Here is a 27,932-nt window from a genome sequence, read left to right as displayed (position 1 = left end):
GGGATGTCCTTGGTCCCCCAAACTCTGAGCTCACAGGCTATGCAAGCTTGAATAGGTTTGCTCTAGCCACATCTTTCTGAATGCAACCTCCATATGTTTGTGGTATCAAACACTTGCGTTTTCGGTTCTTTTTTCCAGAGGGAGATTCATTTTCCCAGCCCCTGGGACCCTCTCGATCTTACCAGGAACCAGGCAGGAGACTACACCTCATTCGCCAGCATCCTGGCCATGCCCACTATCACCTCCCTGCTGCTTACCTGTTGGGCCCTTCTCGGAATTCAGGGACTCGGCCCCCACGACCTAGACCCTTCTTACCATCCCAGGAGCCTCGGCACCAACGCCTCCCTAGAGCTGCGCATCTCCGGGCTGCAGGTGAACAGCAGCGCCTGGCAGTGACTCAGCACCCCTATGCACAGGGCTGGGGGCTGAACCAACTCCGATGCACATCTCAGCACCCCACACCTTGCCCAGCGCCTCTGCGCCGGGGCAGGCCTCATGACAGCAGCGGGTCTGGAGAAAGCTACTGCACAGAACGCAGTGGCTACCTGGCAGATGGGCCAGCCAGTGATTCCAGTTCGGGGCCCTGTCATGGCTCTTCCAGTGACTCAGTGGTCAACTGCACAGACGTCAGCCTGCAAGGCATCCATGGCAGCAGCTCTACTTTCCGCAGCTCCCTGAGCAGTGACTTTGACCCCTTGGTGTACTGCAGCCCTCAAGGGGACCCAAAGGGGGAGGAGATACAACCCAGTGTGACCTCTCGGCCCCATTCCTTGGACTCAGTAGTGCCCACTGGGGAAACCCAGGTTTCTAGCCATGTCCACTACCACCGCCACCGGCACCACCACTACAAAAAACGATTCCAGTGGCATGGCAGGAAGTCTGGCCCAGAAACTGGAGTTCCCCAGTCCAGGCCTGCTGTTTCTCAGACACAGCCCCAGCAAGAGCCACCTTTCACTGATCAGCAAACCACCAGATCCAATCCAGCAGCCCTTTTGGGGCAGCCCTCAAACCCACAACGGCCCAGGGCCCTCACAGAGCCAGCTCCTGGCCTGCCTGAAGCTGCCAGTTCCAGCCCCAGTTTCCCTAGCCTTTTAAACTTGCAGAAATCCAGTCTCACTCTGCGACATCCACAGAGAAAACGGCGGGGTGGTCCCTCAGATTCCACTCCAGTCTCTCGGCCCCAGGATTTGACTATACACCGGGCCTGCCAGATGTTCCCTCATTACAGCCCCAGCCTGGCATATCTTTGGCCCCCAGAGGCCCACCCACTGGTCTTCAGACCTCCAGACCTGGATAGGAGGCTGCGACCAGAAGCCCCAGGCCCCTGTTACTCAAGTTCACAGCCAGTGTGGTTGTGTTTGACTCCACGCCAGTCCTTGGGACCTCACCCACCTGGGGAGGGGCCTTCTGAATGGAGTCCTGACACCCTAGAGGGCAGGCCGTGCCCTTACCCACACTGCCAGGTGTTGCCAGCCCAGCCAGGTGAGTTTTCTGGGGAAGCAGATATGGTGGGGAGAGGAGGCTAGAGCTGGGGTTGCAGGATAGGTGAAGTCAGTCAACAAGGCTACAACAGAGGTGACATTCAAAATATGGAACAATTGGCATAGCATATGATGTTGGCTGGAGCACCCTGACTCTTCCAGGTGCTACCCCTTTAGCTGCCAGATCACAGGGAAGCCCCAGAGGAGGCTGTGACTGAGGCATCAGAAAGGCAGTTGGGGTGGTTTATCCCAAACCTCAGTGTTTCAATACTTTGATAATCAGTAGAGCTCTACCAAAGCTCAAGCTCATCATTAGCTCTACATACAAAGAAGGCCTTGGGGAGACCCTGATGGTATAGAAGATGGTATATAATTGCATTTAACCATAACACTAGGCCATGTAGCTACATGAATGATGAAAAAAAGTAGAAATCATTGGTGTTTCCTAGTCACCCTGGGAATCCTGAGGTTTTGGTAAGAGAATGACTATGACTTTCCTATCAGTCACCCTTATTAATCAGAACAAACTCATTTTCTTGTGGACTCCGTGAATCCCTGTATTATAACCAATGGTGACAACGTAAATCCTGAGCTTTAAACTATGGATATTTATTTGCCCGAATACTCCTCTTCCCCTTTCAGGCCCTCTGCCTCCCATGCTTCCCCACCTGCTCCCATTGTGTGTATGATATAGCTTTGTCTACACTCATCTCCAGAATCCTTGCACCTCAAAAAAGGACCTAAATGTTCTAAATGTAAAGCCTCATGTCTAAGAATTCTAGAGACAGAACCTGAGAGCTGCTGTCATTCATTCATTCACTCATTCACTTCCTCCCTCCTTTTCTCCTTCTGATTGCATACTTACTATGTGCTAGCCTCTGAGGACTTGGGACTTGCCAGCCAGGAGATCCAGGTCCATGGGGAGACAGGCATGCAAATAGTTACAGTATATAGGATAATCACCTCCATAGAGCCATGTGTGTGGTGATTCCACACTGATGATCCCCGCCCATGTCAGGTACAGCCTGAAGATCAATGCAGGAGCCCTTCCCAGGGCCATGAAGGCTGGGGCTGCACATCCAGTGTTGTGTCTCATAGAGTTGTGCAGTGCAGCTCCCCTGCTCCTCTGTCCTCCATACTGTTGCCAGGTTCATCTGCCTTGCACAGAACTGTCTAGAAATCTTGAAATGTTCTGCCCACAGTAAGGAAAACTCCATCCTTATTTGGCCTTCATGAATCCAACACCAACTAGCCCATCTTCCTTCCCAACCTAATTTTCCACTCTTTCACTTCTCTTTTCTTGATAACTATACTTTTGTCAAACTGGATAATCACTTCTCACAGTTTCTGCAGCCCAGAATATCCGGCTGCCCTTCCTATTCCTATAAATTCAGTTTTTATCTATTCCTGTAAGACCAACTCATGTATTCTCATTTCCAGGAAGCCTTTCCGATTGCTGCTCTTGGACGTGGTCTCTCCCCTTCCTCAATGCATTTCTTCAAACCCCATCCTGTCCTGCTGGCATAATAACCATTTGCATGCATGCCTTCTCTCCTATAAGGGTGTCAGGTCCCTACTTATTGTTTTGGGTCTTCTATTTGGCAAATGGTAGCAGGCCAAATTCACAATGAATGCATAATAAATATTTATTGGGTGAATGAATGAATAGTAAGTATTGGCAACACACTGGTTGCTGTATGTGTTTTTCTGGATTTGTTTTTCTCTCCCCTGTTTCCCAACAGAGCCCCTCTCAGCTTTCAATCTAATCTCCTTTCCAGAGACATTCCCTGATCCTCCTTCTCTGTGGTCCCCTCCCAGCCACACTCTCCACAGGTAGGAGAAGCAGGATCTGGGTCTGATTCTCAGTGACCTCTTTCCTCCCTTCTCTCCACATGCAGGGTCAGAGGAGGAGCTTGAGGAGCTGTGTGAACAGACCGTGTGAGATGGTCAGGCCTAGCTCCAACCAAGAGTGTGCTTTGGATGACTTAGGCTCCTACCTGGCACAGAGTCCTGCTCCTGGGAGAAGAAAGGACCTCAGCGAACACCCCTCTTTTTGCCATACTTCCTGTAACCACTGGAAGAGGAGTGGTGATGGGGGGTGGCGGGAGCTACTGTTTCCAGATCTTGGCTCCAGACATTGTCTGCAGAACATGCTGGCAGTGCAGCAAGCCTGTGTCCAACCAGGCAACCAGCTTCTACCTGTGTGCATTTGTGGACTGAATCCAATGCTGAGTTGTGGAGGAAAGGAAGCTGAGTATGGGTAGCTAGGTATCACAAAGGTGCTTCTCCTTTCCCCAGCCCTGCCAGGTCTTCCTCCCCAAGCCTCATGTTCATACCAGCCAATGGGTTCAGCTGAATGCATAACCCATCTCACCTCCTCCCTGGAAGGCCGCTGAATTAGGGGCAACTCCAGCTTTCTCATTTTCCTTCTTTGCAAAAGGACCAGGAGCATAGGTAAGCCCTGACCCCTGTAAAGGGAGGTCTCTGCAACTTTTCCAGGCAGTGCCTGCTCTGGTGCAGAAGGGAGGATATTTCCCTCTTCTTGGCTTGAATTGTTCTTAAATTGGCAGATCCACAATATTAAGTCAGACAGAGGCTCTGGGAAGCCAGGGCACAGAGTTCTGTCCCCGTGGTGGTGTTCCCACCACCTTGAAGAATGTGGAATGAAGCTTTTGATCTTCAAATTCCCTCCTGCAGCCCAGTTTCTCTGGGGATGAGGGAAAAGGGAGGGAATAACTCTTCCTTGAAGATCTTCTGTTTCAAAGTCCTAAAACAGGCAACAAAGAATTTCTGATTGACTTTGGGAAGAAGGAGGAAGGAATGAAGGTGGAAAATACAAAATTACAGCTGAGAAAAGACAACCAAGAGTTCTTCTCTGAGAGAAGCTTTTTGTCTCAGAACAGGGGTGGGGAACAGGGGAAAACAAAGGAAGAGCAAAGTAGGACCCCTTGGATATGGAAGACCCAGAGGCCCAGCTCCTCAGTATATGCCATACAGGCCAGGGACCAACCAGAAGGTGTGCACCCAAGTACAGCTGGAGTAGGAAGTTGGTCTGGGCAGCTTGAACTGAACGAGCAAGGGCTGAGGACCTCCTGAGGGTGACATTCACTTCAGGACATCCTGACCATTTCTAGCCTCTTAGGCTTTTTCCTTGCCTGGAATGTGAATGTGGGGGCAAAATGGGCACAGGATTCTACTTGGGAACATTCTTCCCTCAATGTCAGTGGGGAGACTAGCACCTAGGCACCCACATGGGTATTTATATCTGAACCAGACAGAAAGACGCTTGAATCAGGCAATATGTTGAGAAATGTATTTATTTGCTAATATATTTATCCATAAATGTGGTCTGGTCTTGTGGTTTTGTTTTATCATGACTCACTCAGGTTAACAATTTCATCTTTCTACATGAAGAGAATAAATTATTTACGATATCAGAGGTTAGTCTCTGATTTAAGAAAGGATAGGGAGAGTGGTAGTCTCTCAATAACTGATTTTTTAAGCCCCTTAGAAGCCTGGCATCAGGGAAGAAGAGGGCATGCATGGATTCTTATTGTGGTTCAGTCACTTATCTGTATTATTGTTGCATGGTTCACTTCACACTTTAATTTAGGATGCTTCAGTGACTCTTACTTCGTGACCTGAGGCAAATATTCAGAGCTTCATTTTTTCCAATAAAATGGGCATACTTCATAGTCAATACAGGGCATACACAAGATAGCAGAGTAAAAATGTGTTCAGGAAACACTCAGAAACACAAAACAACCAAACCCCAGTCACAGATCCCATCTGGACACAGCATGGGACAGAAGCAGGGAACTGAGAAGCAAGCCTGCCTTGAAGAAGCTGTTTCAATAAGGAGGCCAGCTGCAAGGATAGAACAGCAGGGCCTGAAACTATTTATATCCTGAAGCTGCAATTCAGATAAACACAAATGCCTGTGCTCTGCCTACACACCAGAGAGCTGGTGCTTTGTATGAAGAATTCCCCAGGGTCAGAGGAGCTTTTGCTCTCTTCCTAACACTGCACAATTCTTTTGCTTCTCCCAGACTTGCTAGGGGTACCGGTTGCCTCCCATCCCATCCCATAGGAGGCGATGGGAAAAGAAAGACAATCTACAGATGTTCTCAAGTAAAGGAACTGTCTAAATTTTACTAAGAGCTGTACACAGTATAAATTATCAGCTGGGAGGCGCTAACCTAGTCTTTAGGACTAAGCATTTCCCGGCCTTGGGCTCACAAGCCAGCATTCCTGCGGATGGCAAGTGGAAACCCTATAGTGCTCTCTCACAGTTAGGAAGGAGGGTGGGGCAGACTGTGTATTTATTTTCGGTCTCTGCAGAGATAATCCAGAGAGACATGGACTCACTGCTCCAGCGCTTTTCTTTTATTTTTTTGTGGTGCAGAGAATGAACCCAGGGCCTCGAGCATGCTCTAGGCAAGCCTCTATCACTGAGCTACAGCCCCAGCCCTGCTCCAGCGCTTTTAAAACGGAAAGACAAAAAACAATCTAGACTATCATCGGGGAGCCTTCTAAGGGCACCGTGGCATGGTGCCAGCGGCCTACATTAAATGGCCCGCTCGGCAGCGCTCCCGCCCGGGCTCGGCGCGCTCCCGCGCAGGCGCCAGCCCCGCCCCCCCAGGGCCGCCGACAGGCCCAACGGCCGCCTCCGACGGCCCCCGCGCGGCCAGGTGGCGAGGCGCACGCCGGCCCAGGTGGCTGTCGGCCGCCCCGCCTCCGCTCCCTGGCGGGAGAAACCATCTCCTCAGACAGGGGGAGGGGCGGGGCCGGCGCCCTCTTACACCGGAAGAGGAAGTCGGGCGCCAGAAGTGACGGGCATTCTGGGTAGTGAACTGTTTACTTCCTGCGGTGTGGAGGCTGTGGCCGCGTCCCCAGCAGTTCTTCGTATCCGAGAGGATGGCCTTGGAGACTGTGCCCAAGGACCTGCGGCATCTGCGAGCTTGTCTGCTGTGTTCGCTGGTTAAGGTGTCCGTCGGGGTCCTGGATGTTAGGGGCGACGTGGGGGAAGAAGGAGAAAGTGGGATGACACTGGCCACAGGGAAAAGAAATGTCCAGGACCCCGGGAGGTGGCCCGGGGAGTGGGAATTCGAAGGAGGCCATTGTTTACGTCCGGAAAACGCGAACAGGTCTTGCAGCTGAGGGCACGGGCGGTTTAAAGTGCCACAGGCGTGGCTCTACAAACGTTTTGTTGGATCCGAAAGACAACGGGAGTCAGAAGGCTGGGGATCTGCAACTGAGGGAGTAATCAGAGAGAGTGCCTGACCCAGGGGAGACTGGAGAAAGGAAAGATCAGACGGAATTGGGAACGAGAGGAAGGAATGTGAGGGTGGAATTTAGGAATGATGCCTTGGTTGCCTTGGGTGGGGAACCTGTTGAGACAAACAGCATAGAGGACCAGGAAGTTGACCAGGCCAGAAATATTGAGAAAACTACTCTTTCTTTTGTTCTTCTTTCCTTTTCTTTTTTAAATTTCACTGCTTAGACAATAGACCAGTTTGAATATGATGGTTGTGATAATTGTGATGCATACCTACAAATGAAGGGTAATCGAGAGATGGTATATGACTGCACCAGCTCTTCCTTTGATGGGTAAGCCCCTTCAGATTCCTTCATTCACTTCTTTCTGCATCATCTTGCCCCACCCCCACCCCATCCCAAGCTTACGGGGGTGGGGGGGCAGACTTTTAACGTAATAAAACCTAGCTGGTTTCAACAGTTATTTTGAGACCTACTGTATACTGAGCCCCATGTACTCAGTCCAGTAGCCACTAGCTTTATGTACCTACTGGCATTTGAAGTGTGAATAGTCCAAGTTACTATATGCTTTCAAGTGTTAAATATATACCAGATTTCTGTGACTTAACATGAGAAGAAAGAATGTAAAAGAGCTTAAACGATAGTTTTAGATGTATTTGGGTTAAATGAAATATTGAAATTTCATCTTTTAGTATTCACTCTTTTAAAATGTGACTACTGGAAAATATAGGATGATGTATTTTTATTGTATTTTCAGTGAACACTGCTTTACTAAATTGTCAGATTATTCATGGTGGGGACTGAATTTATCTTGTGCAGTACTACCTGGTACAAGACCCAGAAGGTGGAGATACTTAATGTATGTTGAGAGCCTAGGGCTATAGCTCAGAGAGAAAGCATGCACTTAGCATGCATGAGGCCCTGGGTTCAATCACCAGCATCCTCCCCCCCCCCCCCCAAAAAAAAAGCAACCCATTGAATATGTGAAGATTTGGCAGTAAAGGGAAGGGAAGGGAAGGTACGTACAATAAGGTAGATTATTGTCCCAACGCTGATGATCTTAAAGAGGTCCTAGAAGAAGAATTTTCCTTTGGCAAAATTGTCCAGTGGGGAGAAGTAGAAAGGAGAGAAGCATAAGTGTCTAGATCTTCTTCCCCAAGATAGTGGCCAGAAGACAATATTCTTTGGGGGTTAAGGAGGTACTACTAAGTACTTGCTAAAGTTCTTTTAAGGTGGGCCAGCTCCATTCCTTCTCTGATTTTCTTTAGTGGAGAATAAGAATTGGGCAAAAAAAAAAGATACTGGCTTGGAACCTTTACTTTCTGTGCATGCATATGACACTCAAGATACTCTGGCTTCCTTGCTTCTTTGTTAGCACTATGCCATTCAGTGCTAACAAATGAATGAAGGGACTCCCATCTTTGTATAATGTGCACAAGATGGCACAAGATACTAGTAAGAGAGATGCAATGTGAAGTTTTAACCATTTTAAGTATACAACTCAGTGCCATTAGTGCATTCACATTGTTGTATAGCCATCAGCACCATCCATCTCCAGAACTTTTTTCATCTGTACCAATTAAACACTAACTTTCCATTTCTGACTCCCCCAGAATGGTCTCTAGACCATTCTTTCTGTCTTCATGAGTTTGACTACCTTAGGTGTCTCATAACTGGAATTATATAATGTTCTTTTGTGACTGGCTTATTCAACATTTAATGTCTTCAAGGTTCATCCATGTCATAGCATGTATCAAAATTTTCTCCTTTTAAAGCTGAATAATATTTCATCGCATGCATATACAAGTTTATTTATCCATTTATCTGTATATGGTCACTTGGGTTGATTTTACATTTTTGCAGTTGTAAATACTGCTATAAGCATCAATGCTTAAATACATATTAGGTCCCTGCTTCCAGTTCTTTTGGGTATATATCCAGAAATAGAATTGCTAGATTATATAATGATTCATTGTTTTAGTTTCTTGAGGAGCCAAGAAACAGTGTGGAAGTGTTCTAGTTTTTCCTCATCCTTGCCAACTCTTGTTACTTTCCATGTTTTTGTTGTTTGTTTTTATAATAGCCTTTCTGATAGGTGTGCTTTTTGTTTTTATAATAGCCATCCTATTGGATATGAATTGATATTTTGTGGGTTTGATTTGCATTTCCTTAATGATTATTGATTTCCTTAATGATTATTTCCTCATTATATGCTTATTGTCTAATATTCTATTTAGATTCTTTGCTTTTTTTTTTTTTTTTTTTTTTTGTAATAATGAGGATCATTGAGCCTAGGGACTCACATGTGATAGGCAGTGACTCTACCACTGAGCTATACCCCTAGCTTGCCCTTTTTGGAATCTGGTTGTTGTTGTTGTTTTTTTTTTTTTTTTTTTTTTTTTCTGAGTTTGTAGGAATCATATATTCTAGAACATATTGGTTTTTAAAAGAGTAAGCAAATCAAAGGTTAAAAAAGATCAGAGGAAGGTTAGATGAGCTCAACTAGAAGTGGAGGAGATAACACACTTTCCTCTTAAAGAAAGTAGTATAGAATTTTTGAGAAATTTGAAGTGAGAAGGATAGGAAGAACCCTCCAAATACAGGGAGTGACTAGAATAAAGTCATGGGGTAGGAAAAGTCAGGGATGTTTGGAAAACTGGGCATTCTATTTAGGTTAAATTTGTTGGGTAACAAGGCCTGTGAGGCTATAAGGATAGATTGTGAAAGACAAATGAAAATATACTTGTGGGAGGATGACCTTCATACATGCCCATCCCAGATTGTCTGCAGGGTCCTTTAGCTGTTCTTATACTTGTCACCCCTGGAGGTGAGGTCCGTTGTACTCAAAACACAGGTGAAAATGTAAGATTTGGATGGGAAGGGAGTCTCCCCCAAAGTAGAATCCAAGATTGGTGCCAAGAGAACAGGAAATGTATATGGAAGAGGCAGTCTATAAACATCAGTGCCTAGAACAGACCTGACATGATAGGCAGTTAGCATTTGATTGAATGCATGAATAACAAAAATGACCTCTGTAGCTTCTGATAGCAGCTGCTTCTGATCCTTCTTGCCTAAGTAGTGGGCTTCTAGCCCTTGAATAGCCTTTATGTTAGCCATGCTCTGGAATTGGAGCTACCTGGGAAGGCCTATTAGGATAATAAGAGCTAATGCTCATTTAGCACTTGCTCTATGGTGACCTCTGTAGTACATTTTTCATGAATTATCTCAGCCTTTGAGTCTCATCTTACTGATGAGATTCTGTGAGAGGTCTTCACGTGTACTCTGGCTGCCCAGCTCATTAGAGGAGGGACTTGACCAAATATAACTAATTTCTGGTAGGAGGATCCATTGTTTTGATTCACTCCCTGCTTTGCACTTGGCCTAGCCCCCTAGTGGTTGTGTTGGTTGTAATCTGTAGTACTGACCATCCACTGCTAAAGCTGTCCCATCTCCTAGGGAGTCTGTAGGCTAAAGATTTTGGGGGCGGGGGGGCAGGACTGGGGATATAGCTCAGTTGGTAGAGTGCTTGCCTTGCAAGCACAAGGCCCTGGGTTCAATCCCCAGCACTGCAAAAAAGTACTGGGTGCAGTACTGACTGAGGTTGAACTTAGGGCCTCTTAACATGCTAGGCAAGTGCCCTGCCGTTGAGCTACATCCCCAGCCCCTACGGATGTTTTTGAGCCTGGTGAAATTGTCTTTTGGAATAGTAACTGACTTCTTACTGGCAAGCCAGGGCTATAAGAACAAAGAACCTCTGTCAGTACTAGCTCTGTGTCACCCCTTCCTAGCATTAGAATTCAGTTTCCCCTGCTTTCCAATAGAAACTCAACACCCAGCTTTGTCCTAGCATTGCTCTCCCAGTACTGTTGTGCTGACTGAGCAACTCCCTTGGTCTTCTTCCTCTCTGGCAGGGGAGGCTCACAGTGGCCCTGTTTCTTTTCCCTCCTAGAATCATTGCAATGATGAGTCCAGAGGACAGCTGGGTCTCCAAGTGGCAGCGAGTCAGTAAGTGTCTCCCTTTTTCCTTATCCTGGCCTTTGTGGTATTGGTACTTTGCGTCAGGGCCAGCAAGAGACTTAAATTAGCAGGGTTTCTGGCCTCAGGGTGGGAAAGATGGTGTAGGAAAGACAAGGAAGCCATGGTACAGGACGTATACCCTATAGCCCAAAGAAGCGATGGCTTATCTCTTGAGTGGTAACTTCTCTCATGTTTAGCTCAAATCTCCATTCAGTCTTAACTCACTCCCACTGCAGCCTCTTTTCTTCTCTTTCAGGTAACTTTAAGCCAGGTGTATATGCAGTGTCAGTCACTGGTCGCCTGCCGCAAGGTAATAACAGTCATAATCACAACTAATATTCATTTATTGTACCAAGCTCTGCAGAAGTTAGTCTTTTTTTTTTTTTTCAGTTGGGATCTTGCTTTGTTGCCCTGGCTAGTCTCATACTCGAGGGCTGAAGTGATCCTCCGAGTAGCTGGGACTACAGGTGTGTAGTACCATACTCATCTGGGAAGTCAGTCTTTTAGGTGAATTAACAACAATCCTCTTGACTCTTAAGAGGTTCTACATTTTATTTATGAACTGTGGCAGAGAGATAAATAACTTGCCAGTATCACCCAAGAATTCTGGTTACAGCCTTTTTTTTTTTTTAATTTTTGTTTAGTTGCTAATGAGACCTTTATTTTTTACTTATATGTGGTGCTGAGACTCAAACCCAGTGCCTCATACGTACTAGGCAAGCGCTGTACCACTGAGCTACAAACAAGCCCCAGGCATTTTTTTGTTTTGTTTGGTTTTGTTTTCTTGCTGAAACATGACCTCAAAAAATCAGTTTAAGGGCTGGGGAGATAGCTCAGCTGGTAAGAGTGTTTGTCTTGTAAGCACAAGACCCTGAGTTCGATCCCGAGTACTGCCAAAAAAAAAAAAAAAAAAAAAAAATCAGTTTAAGACTGAGTTGGGGCTGGGTCTGTAGCTCAGTGGCAGAATGCTTGCCTCACATGTTTGAGGCACTGGGTTCAATATCAGCACCACATAAAATTAAACAAATAAAATGACATGCTATCCATCTACAACTACAAAAAATTAAAAAAATAAAGACTCAGAGTTGTTCCTCTCTGTGGAACTCTTTAGTAAAAGGTGAAAGATTTATACAATCTGGAGAGAAACCAGAGTATCAGGCATTTGTTTTTGATTAACTACATGAGTCCTCTTTTTCTCCTCATTCTTACCTAATCAGTGTTTGCCAGGACTTGCCTGGATCTTCAAGCAAGACTTTTTTGTTTTTAATTTTTTTTAAGCTGTTGATAGACCTTTATTTTATTTTTTTATTTATATGTGGTGCTGAGACTCGAACCCAGTGCCTCACATATGCTAGGCAAGTGCTCTACCACTAAGCCACAACTCCAGCCCCCAAGCAAGACTCTTGATGAGCAGTCTAGGAACTCCAGTTTACTTGTGGCCCCCCTCTAAAGTAGCAATAAGGACCTTTCTTAGCCTTGTGAATCTTCCCTCACAGACTGTTTCTTTTCCTGCCACAGGAATCGTGCGGGAGCTGAAAAGTCGAGGAGTGGCCTACAAATCCAGAGACACGGCTATAAAGACCTAGCAAGATGCAGGCTGCTAGCATCTTTGCTCTCCACCTCCTTCCTCTGTTTTGTTGTTGTTGTTGAACTAAACAAACAGAACTTCAAATACTCCTTGCCCTCCACTCTGAGAATCAGCAGACCATTGAGAGAGCAGCACATCCTGTCTCTAGGCCATTTCTGGGACTACTGGGTGGAGGTGGAGGGGTTGGGGCCGGAGGGTCCACAGAGACTGAATTGAGGGGAGAGGATGCCAGTTTTCCTGCCCATGTCCAGGGCTGTGCCCTTGCCCATGAGCAATACTTTGGGTTAAATTCCAATTAACATGAACCACTGGAAAAATTCTTACCATGACGCATGGCTTGCCTCCCTCTCCCTTTTTCTTAGCTTGGCACAATAAGGGCTCACTTGCCCAGTAAGCACCATCCCAGCATAGTAGAGTCTCTTCTGCTCTTGTCACCTGTCTCTGAGCCTCCAGGGGTGCAACCTTCCTAGTGTACTTGCTTGAGCTTCATTGGAAGGTCTGCTGTTCTGAGGCACCGTAACCCCTCAGTGTAGTCCCATAGTCTAGGGCTTATAGCCTACTTTCTAGACCTGGCATTATCAGTCTCTCTTAAAATCTTGAAGCTTCTTAGTGTTCTTCACCCCTTGACTTTGTTTCATACTTCTTTTCCTTCTTTGTGTCTTTATTTTTACTGATCTTCCTATACCTTTGGCCAGTTTCATCATTGTTTTACATTCCCCTCTCTGGAGACCTTCCAGCCACAGGTGGCTGCTGGGTCTTGTCTGGGAGTTTGTGCTTCTGTGGGAAGTTGGCCTTTCCTTCTCTAGCTTGATAGGGGGCTTTGGGTAACTGTTTTGGCCAAGGTGGGTTGTTTGTTTTAAAATTTAAAAAATTACCATAAATTTTTATGTTTTTAAGCATCCACAGAAATCCTATTACTATCCCCATTTCGATTTAAGTTCATCCATAAATGAGAGTGATTATACTCTATTTACCTCAGGATTCTTGTGCTCAGAAATGAAGCAATGTGCTGGGCTTGGTGACACATGCCTGTAATCCCAGCAACTCAGGAGGCTGAGGCAAGAGGATTCCAGGTTCAAAGTCAGCCTCAGAAACTTGGACTGTAAACAGTCTAGCGAGAAGAGCTGGGGCTCGGGCTCAAAGGTTAGGCACCCTTGGGTACCAAAAAGAAAAAGATGAAGCAATGTGGAAATTCTGTAACAAATCTTATAAAAGGTAAAATTCCTGTTTTTTTTTCCATATTAATCATTTTTTAGAATACACAATATGTTCATACAGTCAAAATGTGTCGGGCCAGTGAAGGGTTGCCCAGAACCACAAATGCAGGGTGACCTCTGATTCACTAGCAGAGCTGCCTGCACTAGGCTTTGTGTCCCTTAGCCACCTGGTGTTGCTAGTGAGTCAGTTTTGGGTTACCTGTGATCCTGACCCTGAAGAGAAATGCTGATTCTGGTGTCCGTCTTTCTCCACACCATCTTGGTCCCCTCCTAGGCTTGTGGGATGATCACTGGGACTGATCAGGCCACTCATATCCACCACAGGTTCTCAAAAAAGAACCATTCCATTAGTGCCATCAAATTCTGAGAGAGTGGTCTGTTAATCTCATTTCAGCTCTGTGGGTATATATTGCTCTTGTTGAAGTTCAGTCTGGAAGGAGCTTTGGTCAGCAACCCTAGCACCCCTGCCAGGACAGCTTACATCCTGAAGTGAAGTGGGTTTGGGCAAGAGTGCCTAGGCTGTGCAGCCAACCCCCAAACTTTCACTGGCTTTCTCAAAAAGTCCCTTGGAAAGTCCCAGCTGCTGTCCTAGGTGTCTGACCCGGACGTGGCTGCTTGGTGAGAATGGAAACAGTTGTGGGGAGGGGTGGCAGGAGGAGCTGTGCACAAATAACCACACGTGGCTACCTCAGTCCCACACAGAGCTGGGTGCTGTTAATCTTGCAGGAAGCGAAAGACAGGCACTGATGGTTGTGGGGGAAGGGGCTTGTTTCAGCTCTGCCTGGGCGCTGCTTCTGAATCACTTTCTTGCCTTCTCTGGTACTTGAACAGTGCAGAGACTAAGGTGTAGGCGTCGCAACCCCTAGTGGGAGCCCAAAGAAGCTAAGATGGACTTGGTTCCAGGTTCTCTTAAGGGTGAGTGGTGCTTGTGCTGCTACCCTGAATTTCACAGCCGTGAAAACTCCATCCTGCCCATTTGTCTAACAGAGTTTTGGCTCCATTCCATCTACTGGGTTTCTGAGTCTGCCCAGGGTCTTAAGATCTCTCGGTCTCTTGCTTAGTACTTTTCAGAAGGGCAAGACTCCCTAATTTAGCAGGACAGACAAATCATATCAGAGACTAGAAATAGTTGCCAGGCTACTTTGCCTTGCCTGCCTAGTCCTCATTTTCTACTCTACCTACCAAGTGCTGTGCTGTTAGGGTCTCCTCAAAACTAAGTGACAGTGCATTGGGAACTACAGCCTCCAGCCCAGGGGGGAACTGATAGCTGGCAGTTCAAGGGTAAGAACATTCTGACCTTGGAATAGATGGGCTGATGAGAACCTAAGCTCAGGCTGGGCTTACTAGGTTTGGGGACTGAGGCCTTGCATTTGATGTGGCCTATTGTTGCCAGCCTGTCCACAGTGTGCTGCTTAATCCTCACGTCCCTTCCCAGATGTCTGATCTCTGCATAAAAAGAAGGCAGGTACATAATGGTAAGAACAGACTAATATGTTGTCCGAAACCCTGGTTCATGTTAAGTATCAGTGAAACCTTTTGTGTAAATAGCATTTTGCAGTTGACAAAGGGCTTTTATGTTCTTTGTCTCATTTGATCCTCACAAAACCCCTGAAAACAGTTAGTAGCCTTATTTAGTGATGAGGAGACAAGTTCAGAGAGTCGATTGGCCTAGCCACGATGAACTAGTGGAGCGTTAGCTCAAGAAATGGAATGCCCACAGCCAGTTGAAGGCTCTGGTTCCCCCTTAGTTATCCCCAAACACAGCAGCTTTGCTCCCTTTGCAGGTGTTCCACAGAACCAGTGTGAGGCATTACTTTTCTATTCAGTGAGGTTACAATGTCCCTACACACTGAACCCCACCAACCACCTTACTCAATACTTCTATTTCCCCTTCTATCCAAAGACGGAGAGGCAGTGGGGGTAATGGCCCAGGGAGGAGATCCTTGGGACTAATGGGTCCTCATGCAGAGCAAAGGGAAATGAAATGGTTCCAGCCCTTCGTTTCTCTTGCTGCATCTTTTCCACTCCAACAGTTCCTGGGCACTTTCTGGCCTGTGCCCCACATTACTCAACCTCTCTTCTGCATTTTCCTCCTCCCCACCCACCTCCTGCAGCCTGATAATGGCACCATCACACCCACTGGTACACAGACTTGTGATGAAAACGTGTCCAGCAGCTGGGGTTGTGGCTCAGTGGTAGGGTATTTGCCTAATGTGTGAGGCACTGGGTTAAATGCTCAGCACCATATATAAATAAATGAAGGTCCATCAACATCTAAAAACTTTTTTAAAAGAAAATACGTAACCAGCTAAGGGCAGAGTCCTTGCTTTCCAGCCCTTCTACTTCCACCTGCCACAAACCCTATGATTTTTCTAAGTCACCTTCTCTAAAAAGAATTGATCTACAAAATGCAGTTGACAGAGCTATAGGGGCTGGGGAGATAGCTCAGTCGGTAGAGTGCTTGTCTTGTAAGCACAAGGCCCTGAGTTCGATCCCCATCACCCAAAAAAAAAAAAAAAAAAATGACAGAGTTATAGTGTAAGGTGGCAAGATAGTGGTTCCTATGATAGGCGTGAATGGAAGAGGGCATGAAAGGCATCTAAGGTGCTCGCTATATTCTATCTTGATGTGGATGCTAGTTACATGGGTCAGTTCACTTTCTGAAAACTTGATGTTATATACTTGTGATTTGTTCACCTTTTTTGTGTGTCTGTTATACTTCAAATAAGTTTTGCTTGTAGATATAATTGGTGGTCCCTGTCTTAGGGTAGTTGTAAGATTCAAATACCTAAAATTGCTTTCAAGTAAGCACTTTGAGAGCTGTGAACTTCTAAGTGTATGAAAGAGATTGTCCTTATCCAAAGTTGCGTACCTCTGTGTTGTAGGTAGATGTGGCTAGAATTTTATCCCTCTAGCATTGTTGGGCAATATTTGTTCCAATACATGTACCATATATGAATATATCAAAACACTTTTCTTCAAGGACCAAAACTGCTTTTTGTTTTAATCTTTCTTTTCTCATTTTTTTGGTGAGTTTTCTTTTTTTTTTTGCATGGTGCTGGGAATTTAACCTAGGGCCTCATGCATGCCAAGCAAGTGCTCTACCGCTGAGGTATGTTCCCAGCCCAATTTAGAAAACAATTTCTTTAAAAAAATTGGATCTGGGGTTGAACCCATGGCCTCATGCCTCATGTATCTTAGGCAAATAAATACTCTACCACTGAACTATACCCCATCTCTTTTATTTTTAGGGTCTCACTAGATTGCTGAGGTTGTCCTTAAACTTGCCTTCCTCCTGCCTCAGCCTGCTGAGTAACTGAGATTACAGGCATGCACCACCATGCCTGGCTCCAATTTTTTTTAAGTGTATTGGCTACTTTGCTATTTGAATATGGGATTCTTTTAAAAAAATTTTTTTTTTGTAGTTGTAGATGGACAACATGCCTTTATTTTATTTGCTTATTTTTATGCAGTGCTAAGGATCGAACCCACTGCCTCACACATGCCAGGCTAGTGCTCTGCCACTGAACCACGGTCTCAGCCCTGAATAGGGGATTCTGAATGTGGTTTAACCTGTGCTTGGGCTCAGGAATGGTTACTTTTCTACCTCTTAGATTCAGAACTGACAGGTTTCTCCTGTGTGACTGCCTCCATTCCAGTTTATTTGAGCCAGAGAATAGATAGCCCCACTTGGTACACATTACCTTCAGCTGAGCCAGTAAACTTAGATTGAGGAAAACACATGGCTGCCTGCCTGGGCCTTGGAGTAGGCATTGAGACCTTCACCTGTGGGAGGGCAAGATCCAAAGCGTTGAGGCTGTAGAGAGTGAAGGCAGACCCTAAAACATCAGGACTGGGGGAGTCATGAATTGTCCAAGCCCCACATTTTATGAGTGAGAGGATTGAGTTCCACACATAGCCTGACCTTGAGAAGAATCACTGCGACTTTGTATGTCCTGGTTCAATGCTTTTTGCCTAAAGAAACTATTTCTCTTTTTCTGAAGAGTTTAGGAATCAGGAATTGAATGCAGAGAAAACTGCCCCATGCTGCTGGCACCAAGATGCCAGATACTCAGAATTATGATGGACAGCATTTCCTAGGTTTTGGCACTTCTCAACATTTCCCTTCAGGGCAGAGGGCAGGTAGTCTGTTATCATAGAGGACCTGGGGAAGCCTGAGGAGCTTTCCTAAGTGGTCCATCCCTATATGAAAGTAGGGCTGGCAGACCCAGTAAAGAGCTCTATGTGATGCTTCCTGCCTGAGCCTTTGTGGTACAGAGAAAGCTTGTTGGAAAGTGAGGAGCAGCTTCTCTCCAAAAGGCATTCTCATACCTTCTCCCCCAAACCCAGCACCTGCCACCCTTCCAACTCCTGCCCCATTTCGGAAAATACCTGGAAGGAAGTGAGCGCTCTGGGACCACTAGCCGGAAGTGGGGGTTTAACTGTCACCTCTTCCCTTGGGGCTTGGGTAGCAGAAGGTAGAGGTGGAAATGCAAATCCATACTTGGGAGGAAGAACTTTGAGAGGGAGTGGGTAACAGCCTTGACCCAGCCTTCCCCCAGGGCGGGTGGTCCCAGCAGGGACTGGGGAGACCTGTGGAAGGGAGTGATCCAAAGCCCTGGAACAAGTTAGCAGCTGCCCCACCCTGTGCAAGGAGAGGCAGTACTTTCTCTGAGCAGCTGAGTAGACTCACTTCCTCAGCCCTGCACTCCACAGAAGTGGGGGGAGATGGAGGGCGGGGTCTCAGGCGGAGAGGTGGGGCATGGTCTGGAGTCCTCCAGAGACAGGCCAGGGAAGAGGAGGCCATGGAAATGACTCTGGGGAATGGGCTGCAGGGAGGGAAGGTATTGGTCTACTCTGTCTATAACAAGACTAAGCTTTGATTTGGAGAACCCCACTGGCCCCTGCACCTCTTCTACTCTTAGAGCCAGAATTGAACCCCGTGGTATCTTGCAAAGGGAACTCTTAGAGTAATTGGAAGCAAGAATATGAAGGGGAAGCAGCCCATGGGCTTGTGAACATACATCGCTATGGCAATTTTCAGGTTTGGCTGCCTCCTGTATTGCATTTGATCCTCAGTGACATCCTGTGAGGCATTATTAGTCTCCTTTAACAGATGAGAACACTGAGTTTCTGTTAGATCATTTGCCGGAGGTGAGGTCAGGGGCCAGGCCAGGCAGCACGGGTGTTTCAGCCCAGTCCTTTCGTCCTTGCACAGCATACTGTCCTTAAGGCTTCTCCTCAGTTTGGTCATGGCAAATGGGGATTGAGGTCCCATAACCAGGGCAAAGGTTTGGGGTGTCCTTGTTTTCCTTTTCCTCTCTGAGTCCCAGCCTATATTTGGCATTCCTGGAGTTGCAGGTTCACTGACCTCAGCACAACCAAGGTCTATTTAGGAGTGAGGGTGTCAATGCCTCCCCATGTTGGCCAGACCCCTTGAAGAGGGGCAGCAGTGTGAGGAGAGGCCCGCCTGTCCCTCTCCTGCCCCCATTTGGCCCTAGACTCTTCCCTCCCCTTCCCTGAGCCACAGCTCCATGACGAAGCCACTAGCACCCCATTGGCCCGCCTAAGAGCATTTGCCCTTATTTGGCCAGGCCGGCTCTAGGCCTAGGCTGGGCCTCCACCCCCAGCCCAGCCCCCGCAGGCCTGTCTCTCTCACTTCATCTTTTTGAGGTTTGGCTTTGGGGCCCAGCGGGCGCTGCTTCAAACGCACTTTCTGGTTGAGTCACTTTTTAACGGCTCCAGTGCTGTGAACTGCTGCTGCTGCTGTTGCTGCTGCAGGGGGCCCCCCAACCTTGGTGCCAGCTCATTCCCATCTGTGCTTAAAAAGCTCTAAAGGAAGGGGCTGGGTGACAATTGGACTTTGGAGAGATTCTGCAGACCACTTGGTTGCCTACCTAGACCCCTCTCCTGGGGCAGGGAAGTGTACTTTGAGTCCTTCCCACTGCCTTTCCCAGCTCCCTTCTCAGGTTGGGTTTGTGAGGAGAGAGGTCCTCTCAAAAGACCCGTTCCTTTTGGGGCATTTTTTAATGTACTCCCTTGGGAGAGCAGAAACAAGAGCTGCAGGCTGTTGGCCCATTTTTCAGGAAGCTGAAACAACCTTGCTGAGCTTCCGGTTCCTCATCTCTGAATTGGGGATATTATCATTTATCTCAGCATGATGATCAAATGAAATTCAGACTGAATGTGTTTATGATCCTCTGCCTTCCTCCCAGCTTCTTGACCCAAGAGCTTCAGCACAGCTCAGTCTCTTCTTCCCACCTCTCCCCTTCTACTTTTCCAGGTGTGCCTGGGATGCAAGGAATCCTGTAGTGGATAGGAGCCTGTCAGGAAGGAATAGGTAACTTTTTGTCCCTTGTTTTCAGTCAGATGAGGGGAGAATTCTGTTAAAGAGCACTTCCTGGGCTGGGGCTGGGGCTCAGTGGTAGAGTGCTCACCTATCTTGTATGAGGCCTTGGGTTTGATCCTCTGCACCACATAAAAATAAAGGTATTATGTCCACCTACAACTAAAAAAATAAAATAAAATTTAATTTTAAAAAAAGCATCCTTTATTAAAAAAAAAAAAAAAAAAAAAGAGCCCTTCCTAGCCATTCTGCCTTGTCTGATCTTCAGGAGGCCTGTAACCCTTGAGGCAGCTGGGAAGGTCCATGGCTGCCCCATGGGTAGGGTTTTAGAACACAGATGCTGCCACTACTTCTTCCTCCTCCAAGGTCTCAGCCCCATTGTTCTTGTGGACATCCTAGATGACAAACAGGTCTTTTGACCTCACCCCACCTTTGCAATTTTATAGATTTAAGAGGCAGAGTGTAGGAGGGAGTTGAGGGGCAGATTCAGTGCCTGGCCCAAAGTTATACTGTAAATAACCACAGGGTACAGACCAGGCCCCAAGTCTGTTGTCTTCCAGTTTTGTCTTCTTAGTGGCCCTGATGTTGAGGTAGGGAGTTGGGCTGATGAGAGATCATAGTGGGTTTCAGGCAAGAAGAACCAACTCTGTCTCTCTCTCTCTCTTTCACACACACACACACACACACACACACACACACACACACACCAGAGTTTATTCAAAGCAGTTAAAACTAGAGCAGATGCAGCTATGCAAGATAAGCTAGGCACCCCTGAGTAGTGGGAGCTTCCAGTTGCCTGCTTGGGTCCCTAGGAGATCCCACAGGGAATACTTCTAGTTTTATAACCACACCCAAGGCAGTGGCCAGGGTGGCCTTCTTCCTCCCACCTACACCCTGCTTCCTACCCTGCCCCTTTGCCTCTTCCCAGATGCTGTGGAAAGAACCCTGAACTTGGTCCTGACTTGCTTTGTGACCTCAGGCTGCTTTCTGTCTGTCTCTGGGCTTGCAGCATGCTTCCCTGACTCAGGGCCAGTTGCTGCCTGACTTTTCTACTTAAAAGTCCTTGGATCTTATGATCCAAAGAGAGCTGAGCCAGAACCTGGCCCCAGAGCAAAGTTGTCTCCCAGGGAGGGCTGCTAGGCACTGGAACTGCCCCTTGTCCGATGGAATAGAGCAGGAGAGCATGAAATTAACCCTAAGAACCCCTGGGCAGAGCAGGCAGGTCCTGAGGGGAGACAGCTGCTCACTCCCCTTGCCTGGAGGCGCCTCAGCACTCTTTGTGTTCCCAAGGCTCTGAGATGAGACAGGGGATCTTCCTAGGTGCTGAGGTGCCTCTGCTGGGGACATGCCTGTCTTAGGTTCTTGAGGTACTTCCCTCTCATTTGATACCTCTTTCCCTTTGGCTACCTCTCCAGGGAGGTGGGGAAGGGCTCCAACATTTAGAACTTTTGGTAGCAATTAGTTTCAGCTCCATTTTGCAATGCTAGGGGCTCAGTTTCCCTTCTTTGTGGCCAGGCCTGCCTCCAACCCTAGCTGACTGAAGGGCGGGCCTCTCTGCCTTCTTGACTTCCTGTTTGTGAGTGGTTAGATCCTGTGGCTTCTCTCTTGTTGTCTCTTCACAAGTCAGGTTATCTGGGCTGCCATCTCCTGCTCGCTGAGTGAGGGCCCCAGGCCCATGCAGCTGGAGGAGAAGCTTTCTTCTTATTACTCTCTCTGGGCCTGCTCTTATTATAGGCTTATGCTTTCAAAAGACATTTTTCTCCATTTTTCCTCCTTGCCCAGTCTCTGCTTGTAACCCCGCTTCCACCTATACTCACTTTCTCCAGGAACACTTTTATGATGGCCCCATGCTGGACTACTCTGTACTTGCTATAATGTTGTAAAAAGTAGCTGTGTGTAATGTTCATATGTGAATAAGCGACCAGTGAAACTCCACATCATGCACAACCACAAGAATGGATTCTAATTAGAATAAGTTATACTCCTTGTATGTATAATATGTCAAAATACACTCTATTATCATGTATATATAAAAAGAATAAAATAATATTTTTTAAAAAGAAGTAGGTGGGGGCTGCGGTTGTGGCTCAGTGGTAGAGTGCTTGCCTAGCATTTGTGAGGCATTGGGTTCAATCCTCAGCACCACATATAAATAAATGAATGAAATAAAGGTCTATCAACATCTAAAAAAAAAAAAAAAAAGAAGTAGGTGTGTGTGGAAGTTTGTATGTGTGTTCTACTTCACCACCTCAGATTCAGTGTCACTAGAAAACCAAGTGTCTTCATCAGACCCAACACTCAGTCCCTGCTCTGGGTGCAGACTGCTCACACCAACACTCAAAACTCCCACCCCGCCATGGTCTATCAAACTGGAAGCACCTGATGACAGGTCCTGTGACTTTTTCTTCTCAGACTCAGCTTTATCTGCCATAGCCCCCAAGGTCAGTGAGGAGTGAAGGACTGTGAGTTCATAGCCCTCCAGGATCCCAAGCCCACACACCAGTGGCTTCACCCCTCTCAGCTGAGAAAGGGCTATTCCCCCAATCCTAATTCCTCTGAGCAGGAATCTGATCCCTAGGATGAGAATGTCAGAATCAGAAAAAGCCCCGTAGAACATTTTTATAACAGAATCCAAGTGAGCGGAAATTGCCCAGTAAATGTGTGGTGCAGCCCAGACCTACTGCCAAGGGGGTGGAGTTTGGAGTGTCAACTTGAACTCTCCCCTCTACCAAGTCAGACATCAAGACCTCCTCTTTCAGCCACAGGCCATCATCAAAGATTTAGTTTCTCTCATTCTATGTGACTCAAGCAACAGGCAGGAAGGGGAGTTAAGCCTCTCGCACAGAGGCACCTGTGGGAAGATTCTCCACCCCCACCCCCACACTCTCTCCAATCATCCTCTCAAGCATTGGCAGGGAGTTCCAAGGGAGCCTTCCTGTGTCTTTCTGGGAGGAGGCAAGTGTGTTCAGGAGTGTGCAGTTGGCCTTTCTCTAGGTGTGTCTATAGGCCTGAGCTGGCCATGTTGACAGTGTTTCTGTGACTGAGCCTGCTGTGTCTCTCTGAAGAGAAGACTGAATCTTTTGGGCTCTTCAGGCACTGTGTGTGTGTGTGTGTGTGTGTGTGTGTGTGTGTGTGTGTGTGGCCACACTGGCCCCCACTGCTCTTCCCACAGGCACCTGCTGGCCAGTCACAGGCTACACGTGTGGGTTGGGCCTGCTCAGAGCACAACTTCCAGGCCAGTATCCTGGACCATTCATAGATGTCCCACGCCACACCCTGCACACTCACTCTTCCAACACTTCTTATTGTCTCGTGTCCTTATCTCAGACTCTGCCCCTTCCCTTGTCCTTGATTTTGTCTCTGGTCCTTCCCATTTCTTCTGATTTGAGACCCAGCAGAGCTGGCAGTCACTTCCAGCTGGAGAAATCCAAGGTTCAGGAAGCCTGAGCCCCTCCTCAATCCATCCTTCTTCAGCCCAACCTCAGGATTGGAACCAGGGTCAACCCCAGCCCCTCCAGAAACCTCCTGCCTCCAGAAGCTCTGTGGGTAGAGAAACTGGGCTCCCGCCTCCCCTTTGAAAACAAACCAAAAATACCCAGGAAAAGTAACTTCTTGTCACAAGGGAGCAGGCATCAGGGACACCCACGCCCTGCTCAGGGCAGGAGAGGAGGGCTTGGAGACTGTTGGAGTGATGAGTGCATCCCTCGGTACACTGAAGGGTTCTGTGGCACAGCTGGGCCCAGAAGACAGGCCTCCTGCCTCCCATTCTATGTAGCTCCTTTTCTAAGACAGGATGCCTCTGAAGTGATGGCTATGGGGGTGCTTTAAGCAGGGGTGGGGGCACAATGCTCCAGGAGGAGGGCTTGAAGAATTGAGGTCCAAGAACCCAGGTTGCTGCAGGACTTTGATATTCTTATCCTCTTATCGCCTGGGACAGTCACTTCCCCTCCACCCAGGTCTGAAGCAATGGTGGTCTCTTAAAGTTGCACTGCCTATTTCTGGCCAGTCACCCTCCAGGGCCTTCTCACTACTTTTTCTTTAGACCCTAGCAAAAGGGCCATGTTCCCTCTTTCTCTGTTCCATTTAGGAGGATGGAAATGGATAGCAATTTTCCAGTTCAAAGGTCCCCCTTACTGCAGGGAAGGATGTGGGGCAATTTCCCTCTCCTTGATGCCCTACCCAACTCTATTCTGGGTCCTGAAGTCCGTGTGGGCCTGTTCCTGGATGGTGAACCTAGAGAAGAGGCCCATGACCTTCTGGGAAAGAGTCAGAGGTGGTTCTTACACACTCCTACCTTTTCTACTTCCCCTAACATGCATTCCTCTTGATTCCAGAGCCAAGCCTACTGAGGGACTTTGAGAACCCTGGGGAAACTGTATGGCCCAAACTCAGCTACCTCAGTTTTCCTCCCCCAGACTCACACTCTGCTACCCTCCCCACCCCCCCGCCAGGGGCCCTGGGCTGGGCAGCTTCCTGTGTTCCCCATGGGGAAAGCGGGGGTGATATGCAGGTGGGCGGGCCACCATGCCCACATCCGGTGGCCTCCAAAACCTCCCTTTGGAGCCTCTTTCTTTCCTTTCCTCCAATCCCTCCTTTTCCCCTGTCCCCATGGCACCTATGCCCTGCCTAAGGGCCCTGGTCCTCACCAATATTCTGCCCTGCCCTCCTGTTACTACAGGCCCTGAGGGACATATGAACACCCAGTCCAGTGCCAACAGGCCCACATGGCCTGAGTGTGACCCCCCAGCTGTGCTGAGGGGTCAGGCCTAGTAAGCAGGCAGGAGCTGGAGAAAGGATGTAGTTCTGGAGGGTGCTAAGGACAATCGACTCCAAGGAGTGTGTCGGGGTGTTCTGGCCCGGGCCTCTGTAGCTCTGTAACATGCATCAGTACTCCACGGCCTCACTGGGCAGCACATATAGAGGAGCCATAGCTTGAATTCTGAAAGAAAAGGGAGTTTTCTGGGCTGAAGTCAGTGGGGGTGGGACTCAGACAGAATGTCCTTTTCTTGTGCTGGAATTCAGTACTGGCTTTGGACACTCACAGAAGGCTCTGCCAGGGAGGTGTCTCCTAGAGTCACCTCCTCTGCCCTAAGTCAATCCCAAACTCTTGAACATCCCCAGGAGCTGGTGCTATGGGGGAAGGGCAGGCCTGGGGTCCCAGAAGCCACCTGCCCAGGGCATGTGAGATGGTCGCTTTAGGCCCCCTCCCGCCAATACCCAGCTTTGTCTCTGGTTTCCTGTCAGTCTGTCCTCCCCAGGGAGGGGAGGGGTGGCTAATCTCCACTGCGGTGTGGGGGCGGGCTCCAAGACCGTTGGGCGCCCTGAGATCTGACCCACGTGGCCTTGGGTTTATAAGCCCTGCCCGCCCTGAAGGGAACCCCACTTTGGAGCCTGGAGCATAGGGCTTGCTCCCCTCAGTCCTGCAGCACCAGGTAAGGACCTGAACCTTCGCTTCAGCCCTAACCAGGGCTGCTTCACTCTGGGCCTTGGGGAGCCATGAGGGACTTCTGTTGCAAGCTCTGAGTAGAGATGCTGGGGTGAACTTAAGTGCCAAGGCTTTTCTGGCAAATCTCTAGGCAAAGAGGTACAATAACTGTCCAACTCGTCTGGCTTCATGAGGGGACGATTTCTTGAAATCCTTTTAAAACTTTACTAGAAGTAGGATTAAAAGGTAAAATGGGCCAGGGTGGTTGTGCATGCCTGTAATCCCAGTGGCTCAGGAGGCTGAGGCAGGAGGATTGCAAGTTCAAGGCCAGCCTCAGCAATTTAGCAAGACCCTTTCTCAAAATAAAAAATAAAAGGTTTGGGTTTGTGGCTCACTGGTTAAGCGTCCCTGCGTTCAATCCCTGGTACTAGGGGAAAAAAAATGTAAAATGACTCCTAGTCCCCAGATGAAACAGGTACCTAAGGCTCCGAGGAAGGAGGGCTGAAGAGTAGGGTGGGGATGGCAGAGTGTGGGCAAAGGCTGGAAAGCGGGACCGGTGTCAGCAACAGGTACTAAGCTGCTTCCTCCGCCTGACTTCGCCACCATTTCTGTTGATATACTGTTAGGCTCCTGCCTGGGGAGCAGCCGGCAGCGAGGGAGTCAGGGCCTCGGGCTGGTGGGGAGGCTGGAGCCAGAGGCCTTGGAGGGGAGGAGGCTGTGGTTGCCTCACTTAAACTCTGAGTAGTGTGGCTGGGAGGGGTCAGCCAGGGGGTTGCATAACTGGGGATGAGTGTGAGACCCCTAGAGTAGCCATGGTCTCTACCTGAGTGCCCCTGAGAGTGGGGGTGGTGGTGGGGGTGGAGCCCTAGGGAGAAGGGAAGAGGGAACCAAAGAGGAAGTGGGGGGAGGGAGGTAGAGGAGGCAAGTCCGGCGCCATGCTGAGTCACGGCCCACAAGGTCCTGGGCGGGCCCTTTGGGGGCCATGGGCAGGGTGGAGGGGTCTTAGGAAGCTATGGGGAAGGCTAGGGGAATCTTGAAGCAGGAATCAGAAGCAGGCGCGGGTGGCCCGAAGAGCACACACAGATGAACAGACAGACAGTGCAGTCACCCATAAAGTAGAAAGCACTACTAACAGCACTGGAGGGTGTAGTGTTTCCTACTTTATGGATGAGTGTACTGTGGGCTTCGGAGACCACGCCACGCTGCCGCCACCCGCCACCGTCTTCCTCTACTTCAGGACGCTGAGACAGGTGAGCACCTCACTATCCCTCCCCACCCTGCCCAGACTCCTGGAAGGCCTCCACTGCGCCCTGACAAGTGCTGCCCTTCCTGGTCCTGGACAACTGGAAACATACCGCATCAGCTCCTCTGCTGTGCTGGGGGAGGGCTGGACATGGGGGCCCTGGTGCAGCCACAGGATGGAGGGAAAAGTGTGCGGGTGCCAGGGGACCCGATGCTAATAAAGAATGGACTCTGCTTTTCTTTTGTCTGAGACTCCGTTGCTGGGTAGAAGGGGGGGGGGTGTGCTGAGTGGGAGTAGCAGGCACATGGGCAATGTGGGTGCACGGAGGGCTGAGTCCCTCTCACTTGCCTGAGAGACAGAAAAAAGGTTTGGCCCTGACCACAAGATCAGAAGAGGATTCCAGGCCTGGCCAGGCTGCAGCAGGGGTGGGGTGGGGAGGCCTGGGCCACCGGAGGAGGACGTCTTGGAAATATGAAGATGGGTAGGACATGGAGGGGCAGAGACATGAGAGGCTCTCCCATCTTTGATCCTAGCTCTAGCCCTGCCCTACCCTGCTAACTCACTATACCCCAAACAGAAGGCTGCTTCTGGTTTCAATTGTAATCTAGGGGTCCCTGGTAGTATAAGAGTTGAACAAAAACACTATGGCACGCTGTGTGCTCAGCATCTTATACATAGACAAGGGCACGGATGCTAATAAGCAGAGCATACATACACATGCATGTGCATTGACAGAGCTCCCATGCATATATGCCAGCAAAACGCACATGCAGTTACATATAGACACATGTGACACAGATATACATTCACCCAGGACACGTACATACTCAGTAGCACATATAAAACATGGAAATACACATATAGTAACATTCACATAAACATGGGCCCCACACATATAAACATAATGACATTTTCATACATGGTGATATGTATAGATACATAGATAAACTATGGCACACTGTGTGCACAGAATCTTATATATAGACAAGGGCACAGATGCTAATATGCAAAGCATACATACACATATGTATGTGCATTGACAGGTCCCATGCATACCAGCAAAACACACATGCAGTTACATATAGACCTCACCTAGCGTATATGTGTATATTACAGATATACAGATACACATTATATGCAGTTGGCCCTGTGTGGGTTCCACATCCAAGGATTCAATCAACATTGAATTGAAAAAAAAAAAATATATATATATATATATATATATATATATATATATATATATATATATATATATTTGGTATGGGGGATTAAACCCAGAGGCACTCAACCACTGAACCACATTCCCAGACCTTTTTTGTATTTTATTTAGAGACAGGG

The 27,932-nt window shown here is 48.1% G+C and overlaps 2 protein-coding genes and 1 non-coding gene across 6 annotated transcripts in view; 2 read left to right on the top strand and 1 right to left on the bottom strand.

Moving 5' to 3' along the window:
• Rnf43 (ring finger protein 43) overlaps positions 1-4,823 on the top strand; it is a 59,951-nt gene extending 55,128 nt beyond the window's left edge. For all 4 annotated transcript variants that reach the window (XM_047546394.1, XM_047546392.1, XM_047546391.1 and 1 more), the window contains 2 exons: positions 139-1,482; positions 3,380-4,823. In XM_047546394.1, coding sequence (XP_047402350.1) covers positions 139-1,482; positions 3,380-3,423 — 1,388 coding nt within the window. In that variant the 3' untranslated portion in view covers positions 3,424-4,823. The remainder of the gene's footprint in view (positions 1-138; positions 1,483-3,379) is intronic.
• Positions 4,824-6,197: 1,374 nt separating this feature from the next.
• Supt4h1 (SPT4 homolog, DSIF elongation factor subunit) lies at positions 6,198-13,595 on the top strand. The gene is made up of 5 exons (XM_047546457.1): positions 6,198-6,467; positions 6,985-7,091; positions 10,708-10,763; positions 11,032-11,085; positions 12,294-13,595. The coding sequence occupies exons 1-5, from the start codon at positions 6,399-6,401 to the stop codon at positions 12,359-12,361; spliced, it is 354 nt and encodes a 117-aa protein (XP_047402413.1). The 5' UTR covers positions 6,198-6,398; the 3' UTR covers positions 12,362-13,595.
• Positions 11,813-11,930, bottom strand: LOC124981611 (U5 spliceosomal RNA). The gene has a single exon (XR_007108101.1). It is a non-coding gene; the product is annotated as a U5 spliceosomal RNA (small nuclear RNA).
• Positions 13,596-27,932: the final 14,337 nt, after the last annotated feature.

The sequence above is a fragment of the Sciurus carolinensis genome, chromosome 3 (assembly GCF_902686445.1).
Source record: "Sciurus carolinensis chromosome 3, mSciCar1.2, whole genome shotgun sequence".
Classification (NCBI taxonomy): Eukaryota; Metazoa; Chordata; class Mammalia; order Rodentia; family Sciuridae; genus Sciurus; species Sciurus carolinensis.
Note: the sequence above shows the minus strand (reverse complement) of the source record. Positions and strands in the feature narration are given on the sequence as shown.